This window comes from Gasterosteus aculeatus, chromosome 17, assembly GCF_964276395.1.
Source record: "Gasterosteus aculeatus chromosome 17, fGasAcu3.hap1.1, whole genome shotgun sequence".
NCBI classification, from domain to species: domain Eukaryota; kingdom Metazoa; phylum Chordata; class Actinopteri; order Perciformes; family Gasterosteidae; genus Gasterosteus; species Gasterosteus aculeatus.
The window spans coordinates 8388115-8416065 of NC_135705.1; the positions used below are offsets into that span (position 1 = coordinate 8388115).

The following is a 27951-nucleotide window of genomic DNA, read 5'->3' on the forward strand; positions in this document are numbered from 1 at the left end:
AATTTAATTTAGGAGAGCTCTAATTGGTGTTCAACAGACCATGGCCACGTGAAATCAAAGCGTTATGTATGAAAATAATATCATGTGTTCAAGTCTTTCCTCTGATTGCGGATCATAACCATGTTTCAGTGTTGCTCAACCATTTACGGTAATATATTATATATAAGTAGTCCAGAATACACAGAAATACACAACGATGCACATTAGTCACAACCTCTGCATTCCCTTAATAATTCAAAATAGAAACTCCTTTTGGATCTATCGGAAGACAAAGAAGCCAGTGGCAGAAGAAGTGCTCAAAGTTAAAGAGAGTTAAATTATGTATTCATGATGTAGCACTTTACCTTTAGAAGTCCTGCATTAACAATTCTACTTCAATTGTAGTACAGAAGTATTAAAGGTTGAACACATCAAAGGGGGAATAGCTAAGCTTATAGAAAATGAAGGATAGTAAATCTAGATGACGTTCTTAGATTGTTATTATTGACGTATAAATCAAAGATATGGTAACATGATATGAGGTAGTAAATAATAAAATGAGTTGATAAGCAACTCACGTTTTTACTTCTTCAGATTCTTTTGTGAACTAAATGTTATGTTTTCACACCACCTGAGAAGTTCAGAGGGGACGTTCAATCACATCTTTTTTTTACAACCAAAACATATTGAAAAGGACTTGTTTAATCCATACCAGTGCATCATGTTCTATAGGTTCATCATTTGTTTTATTTTTGTTCACTTTTACATTGAAAAGTAACTCGCTAATTAAAGCAGTTAAATGAATGTTACGGAGCAAAAAATAAAGTTCAGGTACAAGTTGAATTGCCACTAATGACAATAGATTAGTTATCGCATTCTGTTTGCTTCTATAAGCTGGTGGGAAAGCATGATGAACATGTGTAAGTTGTGCAGATCTGAAGGTGATCCAATGTGATCATAGAATATCCAGATAAAGCAGATTTATTGTATCTCTCTGAATATGCTTGACAGGCGGCAGTCACAAGTTCTGGAGATCAATCGGTACAGTATTTTAATTTTTTTTTCCTCTTCAGTCCCCATCACAACCCCCCTTTATGGCATGTGCGCCATTGTGGCAGGAGGCACCTCTCTAGACACAGAATTATATCAGAAAGATAACCAATGGATGGGTTTTTAGGCATAAAAATGAAAAGGCAATTGTATCTTGCACAACATAATTGTTATCATAAAGCATGTTCACCGGGCCATAAAGAGGTTTCCTTTATCTCAAAGCATGCTAAACCAGTAAATTTCCCAAAGTATGCTCCATGTGAACTTTTTAAAGTTTGATCCACCATGAACATTTGTTTCCCTTCCATCCAACGATTAATTTCACAGTCCGCACTTGTTCAAGCATTACTTCCCCCCGGCTTCTCCTCCTCCATCCCTATTTGCTGTTTAAAACCTTTTTTTAAGAGAAATGCCTCAATACTTTAAATACTTTATTGTTCTGTACATCTTCCCTGTGTTCTCACTGTCATATGATTGGTGACTGTCCAAGCAGGGAAAAGAGGTATGTAGCAAAGCTGAATGACAAATTCCCATAATGCTTTGTGCATGTCCGGTAGATGATGCTACGTCCCGTTACCCGCTCGGTCTCAGCGCGCTCCCTCGGGATCGCTCCCTCGACACGTTGCATTGTTACAGCACTAAAGGTCTTGCTGGCTGAACACCGGGTCCGTCCTAAAGCTTTCAGGGGCCTTCGTGTCCCTCAACCTTGATCAAAGGTTGGACGCCACTGCGCTTGGTGACCTTTGAGCATTTTACAGCCCTCCCACTTAATCGCCCCTCGGTCCGCAATGAGAGTATCTCTCCTTGAATGTGATGGAGAAGAGCTCTGTTTGCTGCCCGTCTCTCGAGTTCTAAAATTGTCCAGCGTTTTTTGTTTTTTAATGTTTGGAGTGGGCAGGTAAGTAGGTAGGTAAGTCAGGTTTCGACACACAATTGTGATAGGGAAGCCAACACTAGGAAAATAACAGAGAAATTGTAAAAAAAAATAAAAAAATGCATGCATGTAGCAAGATTACGCTTAATTTATTGAACTGGGTAACATGCTAGTCTGAATTATAAGCAAATAAGCCAAGACTGCCAGCAAAGCAGCTGCCGTACTCAGCTGCTGTCAAAGGGTGAGCGAATCCTGACTGCTGGGAAATGGTCAGAGGAAGCTCAGACTCACTTAACTAATTGGAACGGATGCACTCCTGCTCAAGAGAGGCTGCGTGCTGCAGTCTTTGGTGCGCCTCCTGGAAGATGTGCATGAGTCACATTCACATCCAGAGGGTTAGTGATGTGAATGTGGAAACAAGAGAATGCATGGAGCGCCACATTTGCATGAGAAAAGCACCTTCCCTAATATCTATAAATGCTGTCGTGAATATAACAAGGCCCGGACACGCCGACTGTGACTTCTGCTACGGTATAAACGGCCTGACTTATGATTAATCCTACCTTTTATATCCTAATCAATAAGAACAGTTCATCTCACAGTTTGGAAACACACACACATTACACAGACCGGTGTAACCTTCCCCTCCTGTGGACGCTTGATTTAAATTGAGGGTATATATGGCGGCAGACAGCCACTCAATATTCATCAACATGAAGTCATATAATGAATATTTAAAATAATACTGCTACTTTGGGGCAACGCACACTTTTGTTTTCTTGCTTTGGGGTCAGAAGAGAAAGTCTGGCAGCAAATGGAAACAAACTCCACCTACCAGCTCACACATTAGGAAGTGATATTTTGTTTGTTTCATTTTATTTCCCGCTATGCGTTAGACCGCTCTGAGGACCGTGGTGACTACGTAATTAATCTGCAGAGAAAAGATGCAATTAATTAACGAGCTGCAGTTGACGGAGTTCTTTCCCCTTGTTTCCTGCTGAAGGTTACACGGACAGACACGAGAGCACTCACTCTTCCTGTGTAACGCTTGAACAGATATAAGCGCGTTTCCCGCGCTTCTGTTTTTGACGTATATGTTAAATAGAGAATACATGTCTCAAGAGGAACCTGCTTTTAAGAACCAACGAGCTCCAGTTGCGTGTGTTGTTCCCTCCTTCCCTCGTTTATTGCGTCACACCTTCTCTCAGCTGGAGCCCCTTGTTCACCTGTTTTCCCTCCCCCTCCCTCCTGCTCTGTCCAGGCCTTTGCATGGTGGACAGACCTCATGGTGGAGCATGCAGAGAACTTCCTGGCCCTCTACGCCGTCGACATGGATGCCGCCCTCGAGATCCAGTCCCCCGAGAGCTGGGACAGCTTCCCCCTCTTCCAGCTTCTCAACGACTTCCTCCGCAACGACTGTAAGCTCCCACATTCGTTCAGACACTTTCTTTTTTTTTTTTTTTGTGGAACAAAGAAACTGATGTTCTTCTGTCACTGCCTCTTTTTTTTTTCCTCCACGCAGATCACCTGTGCAATGGAAAGTTCCACAAACACCTCCAGGATCTGTATGCTCCTCTGGTGGTTAGATATGTGGATCTGATGGAGTCCTCCATAGCACAGTCAATTCACAAGGGCTTTGAGCGAGAGTCCTGGGAGCCCGTGAAGTAAGGAGCGGCCGTCTTCATAGCCAGTCTGTAGGACGGTTGGAGATGCAGGGCTTTTATAATCAGACGCGAGACTTACTGTGTGGAGGCTGAGTAATCTGGGAGAGCAGCTACGATGTTCACCCAGGCTCACTTGTAAAGAATGAGCCATGAGTGGGCTGATAACCTATTTTCCCTCTGAAAGTATCGGGTTATTTGTTCTGAAAATAGTCCTCGTCTAATGCATGCATCTCACCAATTTCTTTGCGCCACATTTGGGAAAAGGGCAACACCTAATGTCTCTGTTGTTATGTTTTGTGAACTAACATTCATAATGTGTGCTTTGACGTGTTGCCTGAAACAAAAGGCCTTCGGTCTGTTATGCCGCTGTTCTAATTTAATTAATGTTTTTTCTTTTGCATTTTGTATTGAAAATAATATATTTAAGATTTTATAAGATAATTACTTTCCCTGGTTTGCATTTATTTATTCTTTTCATTATTAAGTTGCTTCTCCTTCTCGCTGCATTTAACACAGTATCTGTGTTCATCCTGACTCTTCTTTAACACTGAAGGTTTCTGTGTAACGTTCGTCTTTGATAATTAATGTCGGTCCTGTTTACATGTGCAACTGTATGTCTTTGCCTAATTTCAGATTTCACGTTACTTTTATGATCAGTGTTACATGGCTTTCTGCAGCTCCCACACCACTGTTATGGATTCTTTTTTTTTCTTTTTGTCTGTCTTTTCTGCAGGAGTTTAACAAGTAATCTGCCCAATGTGAATCTACCAAATGTCAACCTTCAAATTCCCAAAGTACCAAATCTGCCAGTGCCAGTAGCAGGACTATCAGTTAACCTTCCACAAATGCCTAGCTTTTCAACCCCGTCATGGATGGCCGCTATATATGACTCCGAGTGTGTATTCAACTAGTTTGCTTTAGAAATATTAAGCAGAGACTGCCTTGGTATGAAGATGCCCTCAGTAATCAAAAGATACTTCAAAAATATCATAACCTTTTTTTTATTTTTTAAATTCAGCCACATTTATTCTGCACAAATCTTACCGGATATCAAGCAATCAATTCCTGTATGTTGTCTCTAATGATAATAATCAATGATTACGTCCATGTTCATGCCGAGGGCACTCTGAGGAGTGTTAGAGTAGATGGCGTTCTGCTTTCTAAAACGAAAGACACCTGTAGTTTGTCTCAACATGCATGTGCTGCTGCTGTGGAGATACAGACCAAAACAAACAAACACAAATGTTGATATATATATATGATATATTATATATATATATGTATCTCCCCAGACTTGTTGTCTACAGACATTTGCTTTGGTAATTCTTAGCGCACTGTAGATCGTAAATGGCCGTAGATTCATCCCTGACCTTGACCACCTGCGAGTAGTCTGATTTGGGGGGGGGGAGATAATGAGTCGGATTGGAGACGATAATGAGGAGAGACTTGGCGCCTCGTGTTTGGACCTCTCTCTCTCTGCCTTATCACCTCCGCCTCTCTACTCCACATCTTCCCTGTAGCAATTTCCCAACCGGCTCTACTCGGGACGCCGTGGAAGGTCTGCATGGTTTGCTTAGTAATTCTCCCGGGAGACCCACCAGCCTGGGGACGTGGATATTGAGAGAGGGCCTGTGAATGAAGGACAATCATTTTGGAGAACTATTTTCGTGGTTAAAGAACCTGGCCTATAAATACCATTTTTACACGCCCTCCCTCACTCTTCTATTGCCATCTCCTTTGTCTTGACACGGTGTGATCAGCAGCTTTATCTGCAGTGACTTTACCTGCATGTGTCAACTCCACGTCCCGGTCAATAATCACACTCTACAGCATGGTTACCCAGTTGTAATAGTCAACCCGGCCCGATGCTTCTCAGCCATACACTGACTGTTCACAAACACCTGCGTTGGGGCAGATACTTTTTGACAAACCAGTCAGTATATGGTCGGAGTATTGTTTGACACTGTTGAGGTGCGGAGGAACAGCATCCTCCTCTGCACCCACACCCCCCTCTTTCCGACCGGGTGACCTTTGTCCTCTGACATGCATGTGTGTGTGTGTGTGTGTGTTTGGGTTGATGGCAGTAATGGCTCCGGCACGTCAGAGGACCTCTTCTGGAAGCTGGAAGCCCTCCAGACGTTCATCAGGGACCTACATTGGCCCGAGGAGGAGTTCGCCAAACACCTCGAGAGTCGCATCCAGCTCATGTCCAGCAACATGATCGAGAACTGCGTCAAGCGGTGGGTTTGCGTGTTAAGAACGAGTTATTTAGTGGGTATTTGATGTTGTAGTGGGTGTTAACATTGTGCTTGCATTGCAGCACCAGGATAGCATTTGAGTCCAAGCTGACAAAAAGCAGCAAGTCCACAGATTTCCGCATCTCTCCGACATTGTGCACCATGTTCAACGTGATGGTTGACGCCAAGGACCAATCGGCTAAATTGTGCGCAATGGAGATGGGCCAAGAGGTGAAAAAATACAACAAAAAACATCTTTAGTGTGAAAACATTTCCTTCTTTTGACATATGAAGGTAAAAGATGATGAGTCCCACTGTCCCACGGATATTTGTTAAAACTTCACTTTGCAGAAACAGTACCACACCCAAATAGATGAACTGATTGAGGAAAGTGTGAAAGACATGATCCAGTTCCTGGTGGCAAAGGTGCGACTGTTTACCAACTATATGTAACAATTGATTGTTTATTACACTATTTGTTGGATGCCTCGTTCTGCAGCTGAATACCGCTTTTCATTTCTCGTGTTTCTCAGTTCGTCGTCATTCTGGAGAGCGTGTTGGCAAAGATTTCTAGATATGACGAAGGAACCCTCTTCTCTTCGTTCCTTTCATTCACGGTGAGATGAAGCTTCGGTCCCCCGTTGCCTCTTTAGACCTTAATGGGCTCATTCAGTCACATTCACTGCTACTTATTGAACATCAGTACTTTTTGGATATCAACCAAAATGCGCTACGCGAGTGTTGTTGGTTCTAAAGCGGTCATTAAAAGATCACTCAGAGGTTCAGATCAGACGGTTTCTGTCTTTAATCTTTTTTAATTATAGTCTGTAGTTGACTTCCATGGGGGGGGGGGTCACAGGATTTGTAAAGGTAAATTTGTAATTTATTATTTTGGGCTTTACAAAATGAATTGAATTGAATTATCTTTCCAGGTAAGCTGTTGTTAAAGTACTTCTGAAACTCATACATTGTATCTGCACTAATGTTGACAATTTTGTTCTGTTTTCAGGTGAAAGCTGCTTCTAAATATGTGGATGTACCTGTAAGTCCAATCACAGCCCACCTCCACGTGATACGTTGTGTTTACTCGATACAGTTGAAAGAACCTACTTTTCCTTTTGCTGTCTCTTTTTTAATGTCATTTTGCTTATTCCTCTGCTGAGGCCCGACGCTGTTCTGTTTCTGTTTTACAGAAACCTGGGATGGACGTGGCCGATGGCTACGTGACCTTTGTGCGCCACTCTCAGGATATACTTCGTGATAAGGTCAATGAGGAGGTGTATATAGAAAGGTTATTTGATGTAAGTAAGATGCCGTCTCCTCCTCATGAAAAGGGAGGAGCCTTCCAAAATGTGGCAAAACAACAGTGCAGAGAGGGATGAGTCCCATTTTGAGGGCAGGAAATATATTTCAGGCTTTTCTTTTCTCTTCTTCTCCTCTTGACCTTTCTCTTTTCATTCTGACTTTCTGTCCCTCTTGACCTTAGCGGCTGCCCTCTGCATTCTGGTGTGCATTGCCACACTGCTTTTGGGCTTTTGTCTATTAAAAACTTTTATTTACAAAGAGTCCATAAAAGCATCCTGGAAATAGGATTATATGAAGCAGTGCTCTCTGGAAAGGACAGAACTATCTGATGGCGATCACATACCAACACACATCAACTTCTATATTTTTCCGCTTTCAGATACTTTCCACTCAAAGCATGTCAGCCCCCGAAGTTAACGCAGTCCGCCCTCTTGGCTTCAGTCCACAGTGGAGCGCCCAATGCAAATGTCACCTTAAACATGCTGGGTGAAGGATGCCAGAGTGACGTGATGGTGCCAAACTCCGAGGCTGACATGCCATTTGCCCTTGGTCTGTTACAGCAGTGGTTCCCAGCTTAGGGGTCGAGGCCCCACTGTGTGGTCTTAAGATACATCTGAAAGGTCATGGGAGGATTGAAATGATAGGAAAACAAGAATAGAACAAATTCTGCTGCACAAAATAATGTAAATCTGAGCTTGTTGCACCGGCTTGAGTATAGAGTCAACACACTATTCGCTTTAACAAGAAACTGACTGTACCTGGTTTGTTTGGTACTAACTCGTTTCTAACTTTAGCTTCTGAATTTACAGGAGCACAACAGCAATGAAAACATAGCAGCAGAGCGTGATACCTAGTTAATTATTCTGATTAAATGTGAAAGAAAGTCACTACTAAGAAGTGAGGAGAAAAAGATTCTATGTTATTATGTCTGAAGTAACATACTACATGAAACAGCACATATTTGTTCTCATTATTAATACAAAAATGATCTAAGTAAGAGCAAGTCTGTATGACACATAAATAGCAACGGGTCATAACTCAAAACCACATGAACAAAAGAAAATGAAAAAATGTCATTGCATCATTACTGTCTGTAGTTGAGGAGCAACTGGCAGGAGAGGTGTAACCTTCATCTGCAGAGCTGTTAAACATATTTGATTGACAGAAAAATAATTGGCAGCTAATTTGATAAACACTCTCTTGCGTGAAAACGAATCTTGTTAAAAAGAAATAGCTGATATTACCAAGTTTTACCCTTTTCGGGTGCAGCGGCTCGCAGTAGAACGGGAGCGTTCCTCCCGTGTGACGGGGCGCACCGGTTGGCGTGATTCGGCTGTGGAAGGCTGGGAACCAGTGTGCTGTGAGGGTGAAGAGAGCACTGTCTTACAAAAAACATAATCCTAACAGGACACATTGACAGTAATGTCTCCTCCATGTGTGGTTCAAATGACACATAATGCTGTGATGTGTGTGTTTCATGTCATTCAGAAACTATTTGTACAGACCCGTGTCTTTGCAGGTGGTGACGGCTTTATGACGTGAAGTCTTTATGTCTGAGGGACACTCAGAAGTTGTCCTTTGGTTTTTATATTTTTGTGTTCAGCTGCAGAAGCACGAGTCTTGTGCCGGATCGATATATATAAATATATATGTATTTTTTTTTTCTGTCTGTTTTGGAGTGAGGGTCTGCTTTTGTCTTTGAGGTCCACACTAGCTCCCCTGTCTCCGTCTGTGTGTCAGTTTTTTCTTGTGTGAAATTCTTCCCCTCGTGTCCTCCGTGTGGCCCCAAAGCGCACCGAAATCCTACTCGCTACTCAAGCTGTGAATGTTTCAGTTTTAATATTTTAAACCACCCTTCAGTTCAAAGATGTGTGTTTTTCTCTTTCATTTGAACGCATTTCCAGCCATCCATCCATTTGCATGCACGTGGAAACCAGCTCCTCGATGGTGCACAGGCTCTACTTTATCTCTCTTTCTTTCACTAATTAATTTCAATCCTTTTTAATCTCCTCTTTTCTGATTAACACCATTCCTGCTGCCTCCTGTATTTAAAAAAAAAAAAAAAAAAAGTGGCACTTATCTCTAGTGTTGCATTGCGTTGTTTTATCACATTATGTTGGTTGGCATGATTTTAGAGTCAAATAATCTTCCTGTGTACATCTTCTAGCATGACCCTCTTCTTCAGAGTTCTGCCTCATTTGCACATAGAGCAGGCTCCCTTAGCACGCACTCTGCCACCCACCACCTGCCAGGTCTGCATGCACTGCACGCTCAACTCGACTGTGAAGTGGACAGGCATCTGCATATCTGGCCTCAAGTTCAAACCTATCAACCATTCACCTGAACTTCATCTAAAAAAACAAAACAAAGAAAAACTAGACTTCAAACTAAACCTCAGCAACCAAACCAGTGAAAAACCTGCCACGGCTAATACGGACCAAAGAAAACCTTTTTCCTGCGTTCCTGCCTACTCACATGTTTAAAGTTGACGTCTTTATCTCGAGGTTGGAGGTGTAACAACTGTCTCTATTAGACGTGGGTGCTGTTCTCTTGTGACTTCAAACCTTAAACAGTCTGGAAAAACCGACGGCCAAAGTCATGCAGAGAAAAGGAACAAGAAAATAGCACCGCTGCTCGCTGCCTGCTGACCATTTACTCACTCTCATTCTATCTTTCTTTTGCCAAGGAACTCGTACCAAAACTATACTTTTAATTCCCGATACAGTAGTAGTTTTTTCATTAGTGTCGGGTGTCTAACTTTAGCTTATTGTTTCTACTTGAATAAATTATAAAGTTATTTCCTTCAATAATTGATGGGCCCTGCAGTGTTTATAAAACATTGACTTGTGGAAAATTAGTTTTGCATTTTTAAAGGACAATTAGAGTCTCGGGCAGATAAATCTGTCATTGCTTTATGACTTTGTTTGATTTTATAATATTCTTCAAGTAGCAATAGTATCAGTACTGTGAGTAGTATTGATTTAACCATTCAGAGGGTTCAGAGTGTATATATATTGTATATACAGTGTGTGTGTGTGTGTGGATGTCACACTGATGGTGTGCTTGTGTGTGTCTGTAGACGGTGTTACTTAAACAGTAACTTATTATATCTAATTAGATACAGTTTCTTATTACACTCAAATTGTAATTAGGCCAATTGTTCATTTTAATTCTTAAACATCTCTGAAAAGAAAAAAGAAAAGTATAGCTAGGTCTGCATTCATTTCTTATAAGGCCCTCAAATCATCTTTTCTCCATCTCCTTCCATCTATGAGCGAGAAAGAAATAGTTTGACCTTTTGGGAAAAACACTGAGACAAACAGCGAGCGCGTCCAACGGTATCACAAACTCCACAGCGCCTGTTAAGTTCACTGACAAAACAAAAGTAGCGGGAAAACAATAATTCAACATTCTAGAGGTCGGGGGGCCGAGCAGCAACTTCATGCAGTTTCTTCCCTGGAGAATGGAGGCATCACGCAAACAGGTGTTGTGTTTGTTACGTGACAAACGACGTCAGGCCTCACGCGTGTGTTAAAGCTGCTGGCGGGTTTTATTTAAGGAACCCATGACTGGAGTCTGCTTGACTGTCATTGTCATACAGCGTATGTGTTTAGTTGCAGTCCTTTAATGAGCGTCCTAAAGGTTAGTGTTACGTTCCGGTGCCTTGAGTATGTGTGCGAGTGTGTGTTTTGCTGGAGAGTGTTGTGTTTATGTGTTTCAGCAATGGTACACCGCCACCATGAACCTGTTGGGGACCTGGCTGACCGAGCGCATGGAGCAGCAGCTCCACGTCTACCAGCTGAAGATCCTCATCAGGATCACAAAGGTAAAGGCCGGAGGACAACAGCCGTCCAGATGAGGAGACGCCCACAATTCCCCCGTTTCAATGATGCGCCTCTCGTCCCGCCTCTAGAAAAAGTACCGGGACTTCCGCCTGCAGGGCGTCCTGGACTCCACCCTGAACAGCAAGATGTACGACACGGTGCGCAACAGGCTGACCATCGAGGAGGCCACTGCTTCGGTGAGGGAAGGAGGCATGCAGGGCATCTCCATGAAGGACAGCGACGAGGAGGACGAAGACGACGACTAGAGCTCGTATACACCGACAGTCCGACTCCAACCCCTTCACCCCCACCCTCCTTTCACACTTTTGACTTTAGCCTGGTTACCGATGCATGTACCAACTCAGATAGCCACTCTAGGACCTCTTTGTCAGCTCGAAATGCCTATCGAGGGAATATTAACTAAAACTAAAATAGTACTTATACTGAGGAAAAATCGAAAATAAAAATGTTAAAAAATATCCACGATTGGCGGTTTAGCTGTCATGATAAAGATAGCAACTATCTTTGATTCATCCATTTCTAAATTCATTTCTATGTGTTACTAAGCAATATGGAGAACCATTTGTTTGACAATGTTGAGTGAGATTAGTAGGTGTGTCCCTGTCCAATGCAAACCTATATGGCGCTTCTTTGTCGTATTCTACATTCATTAATGGTACATTGTTGTGATGATGCGTGTGTGGACCCTTTTCTTTGTCTCGTCTGTTTTTAAGTGAATGCCAACTGCTTCAAACTGAGAAAAAAAAAACCTCTGTATTTGTTTAGGGCTGTCACTGATGTTGTCTTCTCACTGTTATTAAGATCAACAGTAAGTTCAGACGTGCATTTTTATCATGTGTCAACGCTTACGTGACTTTATCTCAATTACTAATTAGACACGGCTCGACAGGACTCATGAACTTTAACGAGTTGGTATTCCAGAGATGCAATATTCTCGTTGGTCCATTTTGATAACTTGGGATATTCTATTTTTTTTTTCAACATTAAAAGGCCTTGAAACAGGTTTTATTTTATTTGTGTTGCACTTTTACAGAGTGAAGAGCAAAAATATTATTTTTTTTATTGAAAAAAAAAAGAAGGTTGGTCCGTCTTTGTTCTGTAACTGTGTAGAATGAGATGTCTGGCATTTGTTTGGGTCTCACTGTTGTTTTGTATATATTATATAAATATATATATAAATATAAAATGCTGTACATTGCATTCTGAGCCATCGCTGCATGCCTGTGGGTTCTCACCCTCCCTAAACGCTTCCTGTTTTCTGTGTGAATTAGCTGGTGGATTCATTCTTGCTTTTGCCTTATGAAAGCCAACAGTTGTAATATGCAAGAGCTGTTGCCTCTAAATAAAAATTACTGTACATGTGCATTTGCTGTCATGTTTGTGTCAACTGCGTGTCTCCTCGTGACACAATTAGAAACACACTGGACACTACTTTAAGTGTTTTTTTGGTAGTGGGGTAAAATCACTGGGTACTTTTACTCTACTCAGATTCCGTCTTCCTGCAGACAATTTTGTCAAGTATGAACACACAAACTTTTTTAGATTCTCTGTGACAATCTCATTTGGAGGATTTCGTTCCATCGAGAACAATCGCTTGCTTATTTAACCGGCAAAAATAGTGTCATTGAATTGCTATTTTGGGTTTTTCAAAGGAACCATGTCGTTTTATTCATAAACGATATGTAATCCCAACTATGTAGGATCAAACCTGGTCAGATCTTTTAGTGAGGTGACATTTTTAGCCATAACATCCTCGGCAGGCCCACCATTTTAAAGTTGTGATATAGAATATCCCAAAAAGTGTCAACGTAGTTGTTAGAAAATGTAATGAAAAGCCATACTATAAAAAAATCATAGTATGTTAAAAGAAAGCCAGAAAAAAAGTAAAAAGAAAGTCGTGGTCTATCTAAAATAAATCATTAAACAGATTTTCAAAAAAACTGAATTAAAACTCAACACTCAGCTGTGTTGACCTGAAATATATGAAACCTCATCTAAAAGTCATACGAAAAACATCATTTAAAGGAAGGCAAAGTATATTATATTCATAAAATGAATGCAGAATGTAATAAAAATGTCCATTTTCCATTTGATGTAATGAAATGTCATTAAAAGATGCCGTATTAAATGTCAAAGTATCAATGTGTAAATCTTTATTCGTTATTTACAAATGGTAACAGCATTTGTTATAGTGGAGCTTAGTTTTTCATATTGAAAAAATAGATTAGAAGACGTTGAGCTCTTTACTATAATTCCATTATGTTAATGAGGTGAAAACTATTTCTTTGAGAAATTACAAGAAATACAAGAATATTTTTTCACAATTGTTATATATTGAAATAAAAATGCTTGTTACCCCTTAGTTGGAACATGTTGTTTTACTGCACCACCTTTATTTTTTAAATCATCTGGCTTGCAGTGACTTCTCCAACTTACATGACCTCATAAAGTGGGTTTCTTCTAAAAAAGGCATCGTCCTTCTTTCATTCTGCACCATTTCATCTATGGGGTAAATTTCATTACTCCCTGAATTCAGTCCCTAAATTATACAAACAACCACTTCAAAAGTGTTTTAAGTGCATGTTGTTGCTGATGCAGTACTTCTACCCACGCAGCTGTAATTTTGTATGCACGAGATATCCGCACATTTTCACATTGATGCAATACTTTTGTTTGGTGACAGACTGACAGGGGCAATAAAATATATTTGTTTTTCATCTTGTCCAATAGTAGTTCCACGTAAAACACGTTATGTTGTGCACCCAAACCCAAACTTTATTTCATGAATAGCAATACAATTGAACTGTTAAATAACACTATTACACTATAATATGGTATATGACAACATCATAGAAATATACGGCTATGATAGTCTCATATAAACATTTGATACGATGGACAAAACCATTTAATTTTTTATTTAAGTTACAAAATAGACTTCACTTACCAACCGGGCAGAAATGCAGTGAGGCTAAACAAACTGGTTCTCTGGACCGATGAGTAAATATCAGGAAATATCTTAATTAAATATCAGTATGGACCTCAGAGGGGCAGGTTTAACTGTGGGAATTCTGCTGTGAAGATTTGGATAGTAAATTTCCCAAAAAGTACAATCTTTTATGGGGCCACTATACAAACCAAATCTTTGTATGAAAATATAAACCTCTATGATCACAAAGATTACATTAAAGTTGAAGATCATTATTCTTTTGAAGCAATCTTGTGCAACCACGGTACTCCACAAGCATAGAAATATCAAACAGAAGAGACGTTGGAATCCATACAAAAGAAAACCCTTTTTTGTTGCAGAGCTGTGATCAGCAATCTGGACTTTTGTCTCCAAATGTTGGAGGGGTTTCACTGAATTTAGCAAACTCCCCGTTGTCAGAGAAGTGGGTGTTCAAAGTTTTTTTTTTTTTTTTTTTACTTTTTCTTTTTCTACCAGAGATTATATCACAGAATATAAGGATACACATAAATCAATTAAGAGAAATGGGTGTTCGGTGGGGTTGAAAAGGGCTTGTAATTAATAGTCACAAAATGGTGCTGACAGAATAACATCCCAAAATATATATATATATATATATATATATATGTATATATATTTTACAGCCTGAATCCAGAAACCGGTACTCTGGTTATTTACTGTGAGGAGAGTTCTTGAGGCAGGAACAGAAGCATGCTAAACTCTTCTTCAGTTCACACCTCTGACACCAGGAATCAGCACTGAAAGAGTTAACCATTTTGATTTTAAATTCTAGTTGATTAAATAGATCTCAAGACAAAACCACTTACATGTCGCAAACTACAACCACATCTTTGGTTACAAATAAAGCATCATCATCTCCATTGCCCCCCTCAACAACAAGAAACTACAGTGCCCAATGGAAAGTATTCACCCACCATGGATTTTTTTGTAATATTCTATAGATTTCAAACTTTGATTGACAGTGGATGTAATTAGGATTATTTTCTGATCAACAGAAAAATATTCAAACTAAGTAAAACATAAAAACTATCGATGGGACAAATATTCAGTCCTTTCCTTGAATGGAGATCACCGGTGTGTCATGAATTTTAAGTAAGCGATTTCATGTAAATTATATCTGGAACAAACAGTTAAGTGAATTTACAAGCTAAAGCAGCACCATGAAATCAAACAAATCTGAGTTACTGAAGAGCACTAAACAGAGAAAGGACATAAGAACGCTTCCAAGGCACTGGATATCCATAATACAATTATAAAAATGTACCTCAACATTCTCAGCGTTTTGAGAAGAAGGGCAAAGTGAGACCGTGACGACCACGAAGACGTCCGACCAGTGAAAAACACCGTTGTCATCATGAGGTTTTCTCACATTAAAGTGTAATGTGAGAAAACTGCAAAACATAATATTTCATCAAACCAATGACCCCAAATATGAAGCCACACAGGAATGTCTGTAGAAAAGATAATGATTCACGTCATGGCGAGACGCCGTCTGGGGCCTCAGTTGAGTCCAGAATAAGTGACAGGAGAGAAAACTTTGCTGTTCACCTTAATAAACTGAGTTGGAGTCATTTACTGTTTTGATTCGCAATGAAGAATAAATCCTAATTTCATCCACTGCGCTTTAGTGTTGGGTGAATACTCTTTGTAGACATTGTATAGTTTCGATACGTTTACCCACTACACATGTTAACAGTTGAGCTTTGACAGTTGAAGTTTAAAAAGCTGGAAAGAGTCATGACGACCTCATAGAACATGAATATACGCCCTGCTATTGGACAAAAAAGCAAGAGCGCTAAAAAAAGAAATATATAAACAAAACAACATAACAATACAAATCCTGTTTAAAAAAAAATAACTCATGTTCACATTATTTAGATGTTTAAAAAAAGAAAAGTACATTTTACAAGACAGCAGTGAAATATTTGGACAATACATGAATATTAAGCAGGAAAAAGTATCTTAGCATGTGATAAAGAGCTTCAACCAGGTGGGGCGGAGCCTCAAAACGCTGTGTTTTATTGAGGTGACAAAGTGACGAGATGCGTGCCGGCGGCTGCGTTGGAATGTGATGTTTTCGCTTTGAGGAATGAGCCGGATTGCTTTAACTCATCCTGGTCTTCATGCTTCAGGTTTGTCTCAATGCGGTCCAGAGATCTCGGTTGAGTCGAGACGCCGCCGTCCAACGGAAGCGTCTCCTTCACCGGATACAGGCAGTAACACTGATAGTATAGTGCAAACTGGACGAAGCTGCTTCCTCCTCACGACAACTTAAAACGGGTGCAAACGCTCAGCAGGATAACATTTAAAAACGAGGAATAAAGGACAAAAACATAAATATCAAAAACTTTTATCGGTATAAAAAGTAATAAGGTTATTCGTTGAATCAATTGTCTGGCAAAAAAGGCCTCTGTTTTTTTTTTTTTTTTTATACAAACGAAGTGCCTGTGAACTTCCTCAGACGAGCGACTCCATGCTCTCGGCCGGGTCCGACTCGTCCGCCATCACCACCACCCCGTTAGTGTCCATGTGCACGGGGCTCAGGCAGAACTCTCTGTTGCCGACCAGGCTGAGCATGGCTTTGTAAAGGTACTGGTACTGCTCCTGTGCAGGAGAACACAGAACACACGATGGGAGAACATCGGCGACCACTTCCTGTGGGGCAACGCTCACAGATGGCGACATTTCTTTCAAATCGGCGTTCATCAACATCTTCCAAGCAAACATGAAATGATCGATGTGGAAGGTGCCACAGTGAACATGGACCCAACTCCGCATCTCTCTGGACCATCCATCCATCCATCTCCAAACCCTTCATACGGGGTTGCGGGGGAACCGATCCAGACATTTTGGATCTATTTTAGCTCAGTTTTTGTGGTTTCACATACACATTACAGTATGTTTTGGTGTGAACAAAACTTTCCGACCTCCTTTCCATGAAGGATGATATCTAGTGGCCCGGGAACACAGTGGAACATTTGCAAACTAAAGCACAGATATTTTAATCACAGGTTGATGGAAAGGAGAAACTGAGCAGAATATCGGACTAACTTTCAAAAAAGTAACATTGCTCTGTTTCTCCTGGATGAAAAACGGGCTGGTTTGCTAATATGTCAGCCATTAAAAACAGAAGCTGGCGATGGTGGTTTTCTAGTGACGAGAAGTGAACCAACGCAGCCTTACGTGTTGCCTAAAGCGGCATAAGTCCCGTTTGTTAGATGGAAACACAAAATTGACATATTCACATCTGATGAACTTGAACTTACAATATCAGTGAAGACTCCAGGCCTCATGAGATTGATCATCTTAGCCACCTGATAGATGTCGACAACGCCTTCGTTCTCCAGCTGCTGGGACAGTGTGGTGAGGGCGCAAAGCATGCCCGCTGACACGGCTCCGTACCTGTGTGGAAATGTTCAAAATCAGCTGTGTGTATCTGAACGGTATTCCTGTTCGGGTGTTCTTAAACAGTGTTAGCCCTATTAAATCCTTAGTCTACCCATCCAAAATGACTGTTTTATTGTGCATAGTTTGTGTTTGTATCCTATCGTGATGAACTAGAGGCACAGTGTGATAAGGTAAATGTGTGGGGCGAGCAGCTATTTCCACACAGATTGTTAGTAATTAGCTTCCCATTGCATTAGCATCAGCAGTAAGTAGGTAGGTTGATTGATGATCAGGGCCTTGTATGTCGTGATGTTTTCACTAACAGCATGCTGAAGGAAAAACATCAGCTGGGAACAGTTGTTGCAATTGTTACGGCTGCCTGGTTTCTAACAGACGTTGGATTGGTACTTTAGTTTATCTTGCCAGATGCCTGGAGATTCTCAGCGCCGCCATAAACCAGAGGACTTCCAAACCTCATGCAATAGAGAGCACTCCACATTGAGCATCAAATTGTGCAAAAGTACAGTGAAACGTGCATAAATCTGAGGTAATTAAAGGTCTTAGGGTTCGGTTACCAGATTCAATAGTGAAAGCTAGCGAGCACCTAGAACACACTAGAACACACTAGCAAAGTGTTACGGTCAAGTCACAGTGTGTGTAAAAATCAAATGTGTACTAACAGACAGAGTCCCGGACTAGTTAATGACTGGGTCTCTGGGACAAGCAGACTTTCCCTGCGGTCACAGAGGGCAAAGACAAACCCAAACGTACTCATCGTGCACGATGGTGGGGCCATCTCGAGTCATGGCCTCCTCTTTGATGACACTGATGAGCTCAAAGGTGCTGCTGAGAGGAGCGTCGGGGTTGGGCCATTTAGGACACTGGAAGTGTCTCACCTCCAGAACGTAGTCGTCCTGTGACGCAGAGAAGTCAAAGTGTCACTCGTTTACTCACGACACGTCGATGCAACACCGGAAACGTCAAAGAGCACCGGACTTGTTGTGCTTTGTGCATCCGCTATCGAAGGTACCTGTGTGGCCTCCAGGATGAAGTCGTGGATGATGATCTGCTCCTCATTGGAGAGGCACAACCTGTCCTTACTGATGAGGGTGACAGTAAAGGCAATGCAGTTCATGGACTCCTCCCGACTCGGCCAGTAGACAAATTCATCCTCAGCCTACAGAGAGAAAGAGACAAGTAAGTACCTTCAACCAGACTCTGCGGTTAATTATTTGTTGCACTTGTCATTATGCAGTTTTCCCTGAACATGACATCCTAGAATTTAATAGGCAAATTATTTTTTCTACTTTTCAGGGTAACTTACCAGGCCCTGGTTGTCGGGCAACATGACAATAATTTGAGCGTTATGGTCCCAGATCATCCTCCAGAAGTCTGTGGTGGTGTGGGGTAACGGATGCTGAGTCACGATGAACTCATTACTCCTGAAGTAACCCTGAGGTGACGGATGTGGGCGGTTAATATTTTTCAAGATTGGAGCATAAATATTACGTGCTAATAAACAAAAATACTGATGGATGAACGTCAAAGCTGACCGACTAAACTAATCGAAGAATGTTATGTTATTATATTTATACATACCAACAATTCTAGATAGTTCTAGAAAAGAAGAAAAGGGGAGCACGGATGAAATACTGTACCATTACGTAAGACGCATTAATGTAATCGGTTCCTTTCATTCCAGGCAGAGTGGTGAGTCCGACCCTTGCTCGCTCCGCTGATGAGAGCAGAGAAATAGAAAAACAAACACTTAAAACCACCAACCCAGGCCTCTGTGGTGCTGCACCGGCTGATAATGCAGACATTCATTACCAGTCCTAGCTGTTGCTATAGCAACAAGTAAGTCCTTTTCCCTGTCAGGGCGCAGAAAACGCATGGAAAGATTAACTTATAGGATTATGGAAATAGATTCTAATTTTGGAACAGGAATTGTCTTAATAATTTACAGACTGAAAAAGTATTATTTTCCTGTAGTGTCTTATTTTCTTACATTTCTAAAAATGAAGGCAAATGCATTTAAAAGGAATTTGTTGCTGTATGACTCTTTCCAGTGACCTTCTCTGTAAACTAGTAACCACCAGCCCTCCTCACACACGTTTACACAGACTCCAGCAGATTTACATGTTTAACACGACCTTGGTTCTCAGAAACCTCAGCTGCACTGCCGCTGTGCTGTGGTAAAAGATAAGATACTCACAAGGAACCACTGAGGAATTGCGGTTCTTCTCCTTGTTGCAGTCTTTGTGGGCGCTGAAGCACTCCACAAAGCGTGCGTTGCACTGAGTCAACAGCTGGTGAGACAGAAAGCAAAAAGCAGACCGTCACAGAAGGGAATGTTTATGTCCCGAGAGTCACCGTGCCTTAAAATCACAAGATGCAATGTTGTTTGACAGCCAGGATCAAGTATTTCACATTAATAATGAGCGGGGGGAGGATCGACAGGAAGTGACATTATGTGCAGGCAATTAGTTATCCCTCTTCTGATCATTCAGCAAGCTTTGCATGAGACGGCAGGGGGGGACAAACATGACTTAATACGGCCAACATCAGAGACGCTTTCAATCTGTTCCCAAAGCCACGGCGCACGCCGCTAACAAGCTCCCGATCCAAAGTCAGCCTTGATTTCAGCCGGCGGTGCGGCCGCGTGCAGAAGGTGACAGCTCGTCTAACCCGACCGGTGAGACTCCCAGGAGATTTACTCACCCTGAATTGCTTCTCCAGCAGCGTGCGGCCTGTCGAGTTGGGCGTGAGGATGCTGTTGACATAACTATGCAGCTGCCAGGCGGGCACCTCCGTCTCTCTGCTCATGATGGTCTCCATTAGAGCATCGTGGATGAAGACATACTGTTCCTGAGGGGACACGGAGGACATTGAGGCTAAAGGTGTTCGAAGCGCATAATGTCTGTATATGACAAAAAAATAATAAAAAAAAGAAAAAAAAAAGAAAGATGAGCAAAAGAAGGTTTTTCAAAATGATGATGATATAATCTGATTTCATCCAGATTCTTATTGCAGGTCATTTCTACCTTTCCAGCAAGTTGTCACCCCGATCGGAGATAAAAAACATTTTGTCTGGTCCAGTGAATCCCATTACATGGGAATAAAAGGTTCTGTTGGTAAGTTTTCTAAGTTCCTTCCGTGAAACAGAAATCACGGAGAAGGTCAAATGTGTTTGTTGCTGTAATACTAAAATGCATCATTACACTCAAATGTGAATAATAGAATTCTTGTCTTGAGTTTTAATTTATCCATGCACTCTAAACCAGAGGTACATACATGTTATTTATGTAAATTAAAACTCACCCTGAAAACAAACAGAAAACATATGTTGTAATTTGTGGGTAACATGCCTGTTTGTTTTTGATTGTTGGACAACAACTGTGATGAGCAGTAACATTAGGACATAAAATGTTAAGTGGAAAAAACTGAAACACATAAGTAAATGTAATAATAGCACAGTATAGAACTACTCTAAAGTTCTACTCAAATAAAAGTATCAAAAGTATCAAAATACACAATAGATGACAATACTTGAAGTACCAAAAGTAAGGGATCATTTGAGGATAATTTCATGTGTACTTCAATGTTAAGGCTGGTAAAACGCTGTCAATGTTAAGGCTGGTAAAACGCATTGGCAAAAATGTATATTATTTTGGACACTTTAATGGTGTTTAATCTATAATTACCACTCAGTTGTTAATCAAATGTTGTATTAATGAATTGAACCTGCAGAAGTACAAACACTCTAAAACTAAATTATGGGATTACAATGAACAATTGTTTGGATGTTGGATGGCTATTCGAACCTTGAAGCCCTTTCACAGGTTACTTTTCTAATGCAAAAGAAGGCTTCCTTACGGGTAGTTTAAGGGTCCTTACCTCAGTTTGAACTAGGTAGTTGCGTTGTGTGCGGATATGTTTGAGAAAATCCAGAACGCTGACTGTGCTTTTGTCCTTGATCTGCTGCAGCATGCTGTCAATAACAATGTACGTTCCCGTGCGCCCGACGCCTGCACTGGGGGAGCAGAGCACAAAGCAATATGAGCACAATGGCGGGCCCTGTAGAGGGAGCTCTGTACAAAGTCAGCACACGTGAGGTCCAAGCACTCAGAACTAACGCGCACGTAGCACGGGGGCTCGGTAACGCGGTAAGCGGCGTACCTGCAGTGCACCAGCACCGGGCCCGTGTCCGCAGCGCGGGCCGCCGATGAGCGGTTGATGAACGTGAGGACGGGGAGGGTGTACTCTGGTACTCCCATGTCAGGCCACTGCGTGTAGTGATACTGGACAACGATGCGCTCATTCAGCTTCCCCTTCGGGTTCCCCTTCTGACCCTGGAACATGAGAGAGCAGCTGTGTGAGTGTCCAATGCAGACTCTTCATTTACCGCAGGAGGTACGTGGAAGATCACGGCACCAGCATAAGTTCTGTACGCTGACTTAGCTTAGTTAGAGCTGCGTTTACAAACCCCGACAATATACATTTAATTACACAAAGTGTTGTTTCACAACTACGCCTGGACACATGTTTCTGCATGTCTTTCGGTAGAGCATAAGGTTTATGTAGTGCTTGGGCCTGACAAATGTTATTTTTGGAAGTGACGCAACATTGTTTACAAGATTGCCTTTGACTAGATAGTATCACTAATGTTTCCAGGAAACAATTTAGAAATCAATTTATTTATTGTTAGCATTTGGTATTTACTAGCTAGGAGATCCAGCACAAGTCAGTCAATTAAAAGTTTGACTTTTAACATGAACTTGCTACGTAATGAACAGCTAATGCAACCTAATCCAGTTCAAACAAAACAAGAGTGCGACTTTGAGTTACCTTTTTAACCTTCGTGTTTCTTATAAGGAAACGCCGCAGTGTGTAGCAGGCGTGCACTTTGGTGCTTTTTGGCGTCACCACGATGTTTCCATACTGCTCGCTGTTCTCTGTTGGCCAATACTGGTCACATTTCCTCTGAAGGATACAAAACAACCACAATCCATTAGATACCAAATACATGAAGGGATTTGTTTTTCTTATTCTTTATTCAGTTAATATTGTTATTGAAGTGAACCTACTCTCCCTTTCTCCACCAGGTTTGTGATCATGACAATGATGCTTGTGTTCTGCTCCCACACCATCCTCCAGAAGTCCTCGAATGTGGACTTGAGGGGGCCCTGAGCCGCTATGTACGCTCTGGGCCGGTTGTAGCCCTGAAACAGGAGATTTCACATTGTTAAGATGCAATCAATAGTCTACCAATGACAGAACCACTCACATAGCTATGAGGACTGGTTTACTGAGCCAGGTAGGTCACGACATCTTCTCCTTCAGCCGACAGAAACTCTAAATATTCATACATGAATCGATATTCTTAAAAAAAAGATACAAGATTTGTGTTCGCTCAGACTGATCTTCGTACCCAAATTATTTGAAATGAAAGAGCCAAAATGTATCGCCACTTAGCACACGCTACAGGAAAGGAACATGCAAATACAAAATAAGTTCGAAGCGTCAAACCAGTCACTCACATCCACGTAGTTGGCATTGATGTAATCCGAATGTTTGGCATCTTTGCCCGCAAGAGCTCGTAATTTCACCCTGCTGTGGTCGTCTAGGGAGAGAATGGATATATTTTTGTGGATTACTAAATAGACAGAAACATGTTATGAACAGATTATTGGATTGTGTAGCAATAAACATCATAATCGGTTGTTATAGCTGACTCACAGGCCACGATGTTGATGTATCTGTTTTTGTGCTTGTTGTCAGGGTGATTGGAGTGCTCTGCAGTGATTTTCAGGTCTGCTGTGGAGCGTTGAACCTCCTGAGGAGAGGGATGGGTTTGATCAAACAAGGATAATAGATGTAATGGAATAACCCTAAACATGTCAGATTTATATGTATCAAATGTTCTCTAAAAAAAATGCGACATTTTTCTTCTTTTAAAAATCGCATTTCTCTAGAAGGAGCTCGGGATGAACTGTCGAGCAGGTCAAGGACACTTCAGAGGAGCAGATGCTTTCCGCCAAAGGGCCTTGAACTCTAGCCTTGAGTAGTCCAGCCCTTCATCTCCTCTTCTTCACTACCACACTGCACCCATCGACCCGTACAATCCAACAATCATTTTTCCAACACAACTTCATTGCGAGCCATTTCGAAAAAATTATGCACGCGGGCTTCACATCAAATGACCCCAATTAGATGGAATCCTCTAGGGGCAAATTCCTTTCACTTTTTCTCAACCTGGTTATACAGAGAATGCGTTTCCATCCAAGCAACCAGCAGATAGAGCCTCTCTAATTAACCTCTCTCTCTCTCTTGATCTTTCTGTCCGTCTCTTTCACATCCATCTGGCCAAAAGCAAGTAACCCTGCACAATAACACATGCATAAAATAACCTCTCAACCCCTCTGCAGAACAAGGCCCAGTTACAGACAAAGTGCTCACAGCAGAGGGGGAGATGAAAAGAAATGAGTCAATCAGTACGTATTGTTTGATTCAGTTCAAACTAAAATGTGCACTTTGCCTGTTTGGCCGGGTTTGTTACAGGTCCAGCGTGTAGGATTTAGGGGCATCTGGTAGCAATGACTAAAGTAGCAGAGACAAAGAATTGTGGTTTTTGTTGCATCACCATGTTTCTACAGTAGCCAAGAACAGACCAACCAAACATTCACTGGTTCTTTTTTCCACGTTACCTGCAGACCACCATTTGGTTCTTACGTCCAACCTCACCACTCAGCGGTACTAAAAGCAATGATGGCGTGGAAAGCTGTATTTGGAACTTTAGAACACAAACAACCAGACCAAAACCACCTAATTTTGTAGTTTACCTCCAAGCAGAGGCTGCGGTGACATTTGCTTGTGTGAAAGCAAATTGAACAGTTCATTTATTAATTCATCTGCAGAGTGGGAACTGTCAAGAAAGCAATCCGCCGCTAATAATGGGTGAAATGCATGAAACCAGCGTCATTATAATTTTGACACGGCTCCTTGAGACACTATAGAACAGAAATAAACCCCTAACACACCCATTTCTTTCCCTTTTTACGGGCCAGCTGAACCAAACTCTGAAGTAAAACCAACATTTGTTGTATGACGAAGGTTAACAATGCATCAAAACAAATCATTATTGCAGTAGTTGAAATTGTACCTCAAAGTCCTCAGAAAAACCTTGCAGGTTGTTCTTGTACAGCTCCATGATGTGTTTGATGAACTGCTTGACGGGGATGGCGTCCATGTCGTCTGCAGGACAAACACAGTGAGCAAAGTGCCCATTATTGTGTGTGTGGTTTGTAATACACTGGTTTGTTACCCACCACCATCTATTCTGAAAATGGGTGTACATGCGTGAATGTGTTTGCAATACATAGTAACCAATGTGATTCGTTTTCGTTCTTAGGCGTGCTGTTTTTACGGATACAAATCACAAATCTAGATTTGGTGGCCGGAGCGGTTTTAGACGGGAGCGTCTGTCTCATCGGAGTCAAATCAGCCCCAAATCACACACGAGGGATCTTTGATGAGGCTGGTGACCATCTCGACGGGTCAATAGGTCAGGGGACCCAGCTGTCATTGCTGCTGGTGCTGGCAAATGTTTTAACTAGTACACCCTCGCAGCTGGGGCTGCTAGGACTGTTAACTTGCCTCAGTGGCTACAGTGGAAAGGTGAATTCTGGATTAGTAATGTGTTCATTCATCAAAATGTCCTCCTCTCTATTGGTGTCAAGAGTTACTCATCAATCTAATCAGTTCATTCTAATTGTCTCGGGGTGAAGAGTGGCTTTAGATATATAGAAAGGCTGATTAGGCTCAATTTATTATAACATTAGACTGAGGTATGTTCACATTTCTCGCAGTATAAATGATATTAACTGCAAAATCATTCTGTCATTTTGCACTACAAATATATAAAGATAAGTCATCAGTCTTTAAAGCCATTATTCTATGCAGATTCAAATCTTTTACTTCATCAAGGTCATGGTCAGTCATGCAGATAATATGTGCTGTAAGGAAATTGCCGTAGCTGCTGTGGAGGAGAGCGGACAGAAAGAAAAGGGGAAAACTAAAGAAAGGCAGAAAGAATGAAAAAGACGGGCAATAAAAGGCTAATGAATGTGGAGTCAATACTGGCATCAACTGAGCTCTTTAACTGTGATATCCCAGCCTTGAAATGTCCCTGAGCTGTAAAGTCGTAAAGTCTGATATCGACAAGCTGCCACTGCGCTGCACATGGGATATTAAAGGCAACAAAAAGACAGCTACACAATTCCTGCTGAGGTGCTCACAGTCATTTCACACACAAAGGGACAGAAACTGGGCAAACACAGACTATTGTTTGTTGATGTGCCCTTCATAAAAAAGCATATACCACTTGTACTTGTACTCAATACTTACCACCACTTTTACATTTTTGGACTCTCTTGGAAACTTTTATTCAGATTAAACAACTACTAATAAGAATAGAGTTCATTTAAAGATCTACCCGTTTCTTTCAAACCACCTTTTGTATATTTGAACTTCCTTACTGGCTTGTTCCCTTTTACATACTGTTTATCGATGTGTTCTATCTAAGCCATTTTTTCCAGCTAAGAAACTGCAGTACACCCCTGAAGTATACAAGTGCCACACGGGCAGCAAATGATACAGGCACCATATGTTGAGGATAACGATGGCGAAGTCAAGTGAATAAAAGAAAAGAAATGGGGGTTTACCTGGTATGGGGATGATTGGTATATTCTCATTGGGCACCACCCGTGGAGAGCTGCTTTCCTCCACGTAGAAGTGAGCTGTCTGGAAAAATCTCCTACAGGGAAGAGAGAGAAGAACACAACTGTCTCAGTCAAGTCTATTAGGGAGTCGTTAGCACATTGTTCTCAGAGCCCGTCTGTCAACAGCATCCTCTACCAGTCGGATCCTGCAGAATGACGGTCGGGGGAACGGCGGGAATCAGCTAATGAAAACCCCAGAGTGAGCAGAACACAGCTGGCCGCACGCGGAGCAGCTCGTGAAAACAGTCGGAGGGAACTACTGGGGAAAGGTAAACAGCGCACGGCGGCACACAGAGCGACGGCAAATTCAGCTCTTTACTTAGACTGACCTTATCCAAACACAGATATTCTCTGCAGGTCACCACACACCTCATTCAAGAACCCCCACTCCCCTCGAGGACAGTCAAATCAACTCAAGTCAAGCCAGCAGATGCTACGCAATGCACCAGTGATCAAATTAAAAACCTGTATTGACACATTTCATTACCGAGGCCAGGTGGAATTTCTGACATTCTTCTTGTTTCTACATAAAATGCTTGCACGTTGCCTTTCCAATTTCACACAGTAACAAGAGTTCCCAGACCGGAAAACTGTAAAAAAACGTGCAGATAGGGTGAAGACAAACGTGCTTTTTAGAGAATAACTTAAAACAGACAGTGGATATTAACAGTTTAGTTAAAAGATGATTGCACATTGTTTATGTTAAAACCTTAAAGCATGTTGAAGACATCCCTCCTCATTTGAACCCAGCTAAGAAAATCACTAAATTATTTAATGACTAGTGAGATGTTATCTATATAGAAGAAATAATCATTTTAAAAAAATCTAGTTCCTCACTTTCTAGAAAGCTCCCCAAAAAGTGAGATTGTGCGAAAACGATTTTTAAGGTTTGGAGTTTGCACAGCCCCTCCTTATTCACACACAATGTGAGTTCTACTAATGAAAGCATTTCCTCCCAGTGCCACCATTTCCAAGTTGAAGTCCTACCTGTATTTGATGCAGAGGAGGGAGCAGATGCTTGTCATTCTTCAAGAGTGATAGAGCAAAAGATGGAGAGAAAAACGGAAAAATGGTTGAAGTGTATTTAAAAAGATACAGGGAAATAAAGAGGGAAAGAGAGAAGGACTAAGAGGGGAGGGTGAAAAACAAAAAGGGAGGAGAGTCCCCCCTCTGGCATGCGTCACAGTCTCCCAGTTGGGAGGGTGCAGATGTGGTGCGGCCAACTAAACAGCATAGTCGACACCCCCTTTCTGGTTCTCTCAGTTCGCTTTGGGGAGGGGGGGGGGGGGGGGGGGGGGCTGGGATGGAATAGGCTTTCTGAATGAATGTCAGTGGAGAGATGCATCCCATTCAACACCGGTGTCATCAGCACTGAAGCACTAACGTGAAATGGGATTTCTCATTTCTCAGTTGAACATCTGCAGGTTTTCAACAAACACCTTGAGGCTTCCAGATGTGCCCTGTAAGCCCGGCAATTAATTCCATTGTGGACATAACACACCACTAGAAAATGCACAAGCTAAAAATGAAACAAGGCAATTCATATTCGAAAGATGGGGAACTGATCACATTTTAAACAACATTTTATGATGGAATGGATTGTGATATTAAGTTGTTAATCACCGAAACGTATGTGAGCCAAACACAGAAGAAAAACACACTAAGAGAGACTATGCAGAGCGTGAAGAGTGAAGAGAGTGAGAATGGGCTTGATTTCATCTTCCATCAGGGTCTTTTCCCCCCAGAGGAAGCGGCCGTTGTCTGTCAGTGTGCAGTTGTCACAATAACAGCTGTCATGGCTAATTCTAATCTCAAAGCTGCCCCTGCTCTTCTACTCAAAT

The 27951-nt window shown here is 41.6% G+C and overlaps 2 protein-coding genes across 29 annotated transcripts in view; one reads left to right on the forward strand and one right to left on the reverse strand.

Annotated features, from left to right (window-relative positions):
* The window catches only part of cadpsb (Ca2+-dependent activator protein for secretion b), a 52124-nt gene extending 39805 nt beyond the window's left edge, over positions 1-12319 (forward strand). For 10 of the 27 annotated variants that reach the window (XM_078092005.1, XM_078091993.1, XM_078091996.1 and 7 more), the window contains 12 exons: positions 991-1020; positions 3165-3321; positions 3426-3567; positions 4301-4462; positions 5652-5807; positions 5888-6035; positions 6156-6230; positions 6338-6421; positions 6814-6846; positions 6998-7105; positions 10831-10935; positions 11023-12319. In XM_078092005.1, the coding sequence (XP_077948131.1) occupies positions 991-1020; positions 3165-3321; positions 3426-3567; positions 4301-4462; positions 5652-5807; positions 5888-6035; positions 6156-6230; positions 6338-6421; positions 6814-6846; positions 6998-7105; positions 10831-10935; positions 11023-11199 (1377 nt within the window). In that variant the 3' untranslated portion in view covers positions 11200-12319. The remainder of the gene's footprint in view (positions 1-990; positions 1021-3164; positions 3322-3425; positions 3568-4300; positions 4463-5651; positions 5808-5887; positions 6036-6155; positions 6231-6337; positions 6422-6813; positions 6847-6997; positions 7106-10830; positions 10936-11022) is intronic. The other 17 variants (XM_078091995.1, XM_078091997.1, XM_078091999.1 and 14 more) reach the window with 3 other exon arrangements.
* Positions 12320-13708: 1389 nt separating this feature from the next.
* LOC120835070 (receptor-type tyrosine-protein phosphatase gamma) overlaps positions 13709-27951 on the reverse strand; it is an 85033-nt gene continuing 70790 nt past the window's right edge. The window contains exons 14-30 of one of the 2 annotated variants that reach the window (XM_040203599.2): positions 27098-27136; positions 26054-26145; positions 24493-24584; positions 23070-23166; positions 22871-22953; positions 22418-22552; positions 22179-22313; positions 21510-21682; positions 21228-21363; positions 20052-20198; positions 19546-19639; positions 18989-19065; positions 18655-18783; positions 18361-18507; positions 18102-18244; positions 17210-17345; positions 13709-16547 (exon numbers count right to left, since the gene is read on the reverse strand). In XM_040203599.2, coding sequence (XP_040059533.2) covers positions 16401-16547; positions 17210-17345; positions 18102-18244; positions 18361-18507; positions 18655-18783; positions 18989-19065; positions 19546-19639; positions 20052-20198; positions 21228-21363; positions 21510-21682; positions 22179-22313; positions 22418-22552; positions 22871-22953; positions 23070-23166; positions 24493-24584; positions 26054-26145; positions 27098-27136 — 2002 coding nt within the window. In that variant the 3' untranslated portion in view covers positions 13709-16400. The remainder of the gene's footprint in view (positions 16548-17209; positions 17346-18101; positions 18245-18360; positions 18508-18654; positions 18784-18988; positions 19066-19545; positions 19640-20051; positions 20199-21227; positions 21364-21509; positions 21683-22178; positions 22314-22417; positions 22553-22870; positions 22954-23069; positions 23167-24492; positions 24585-26053; positions 26146-27097; positions 27137-27951) is intronic. The other variant, XM_040203600.2, reaches the window with a different exon arrangement.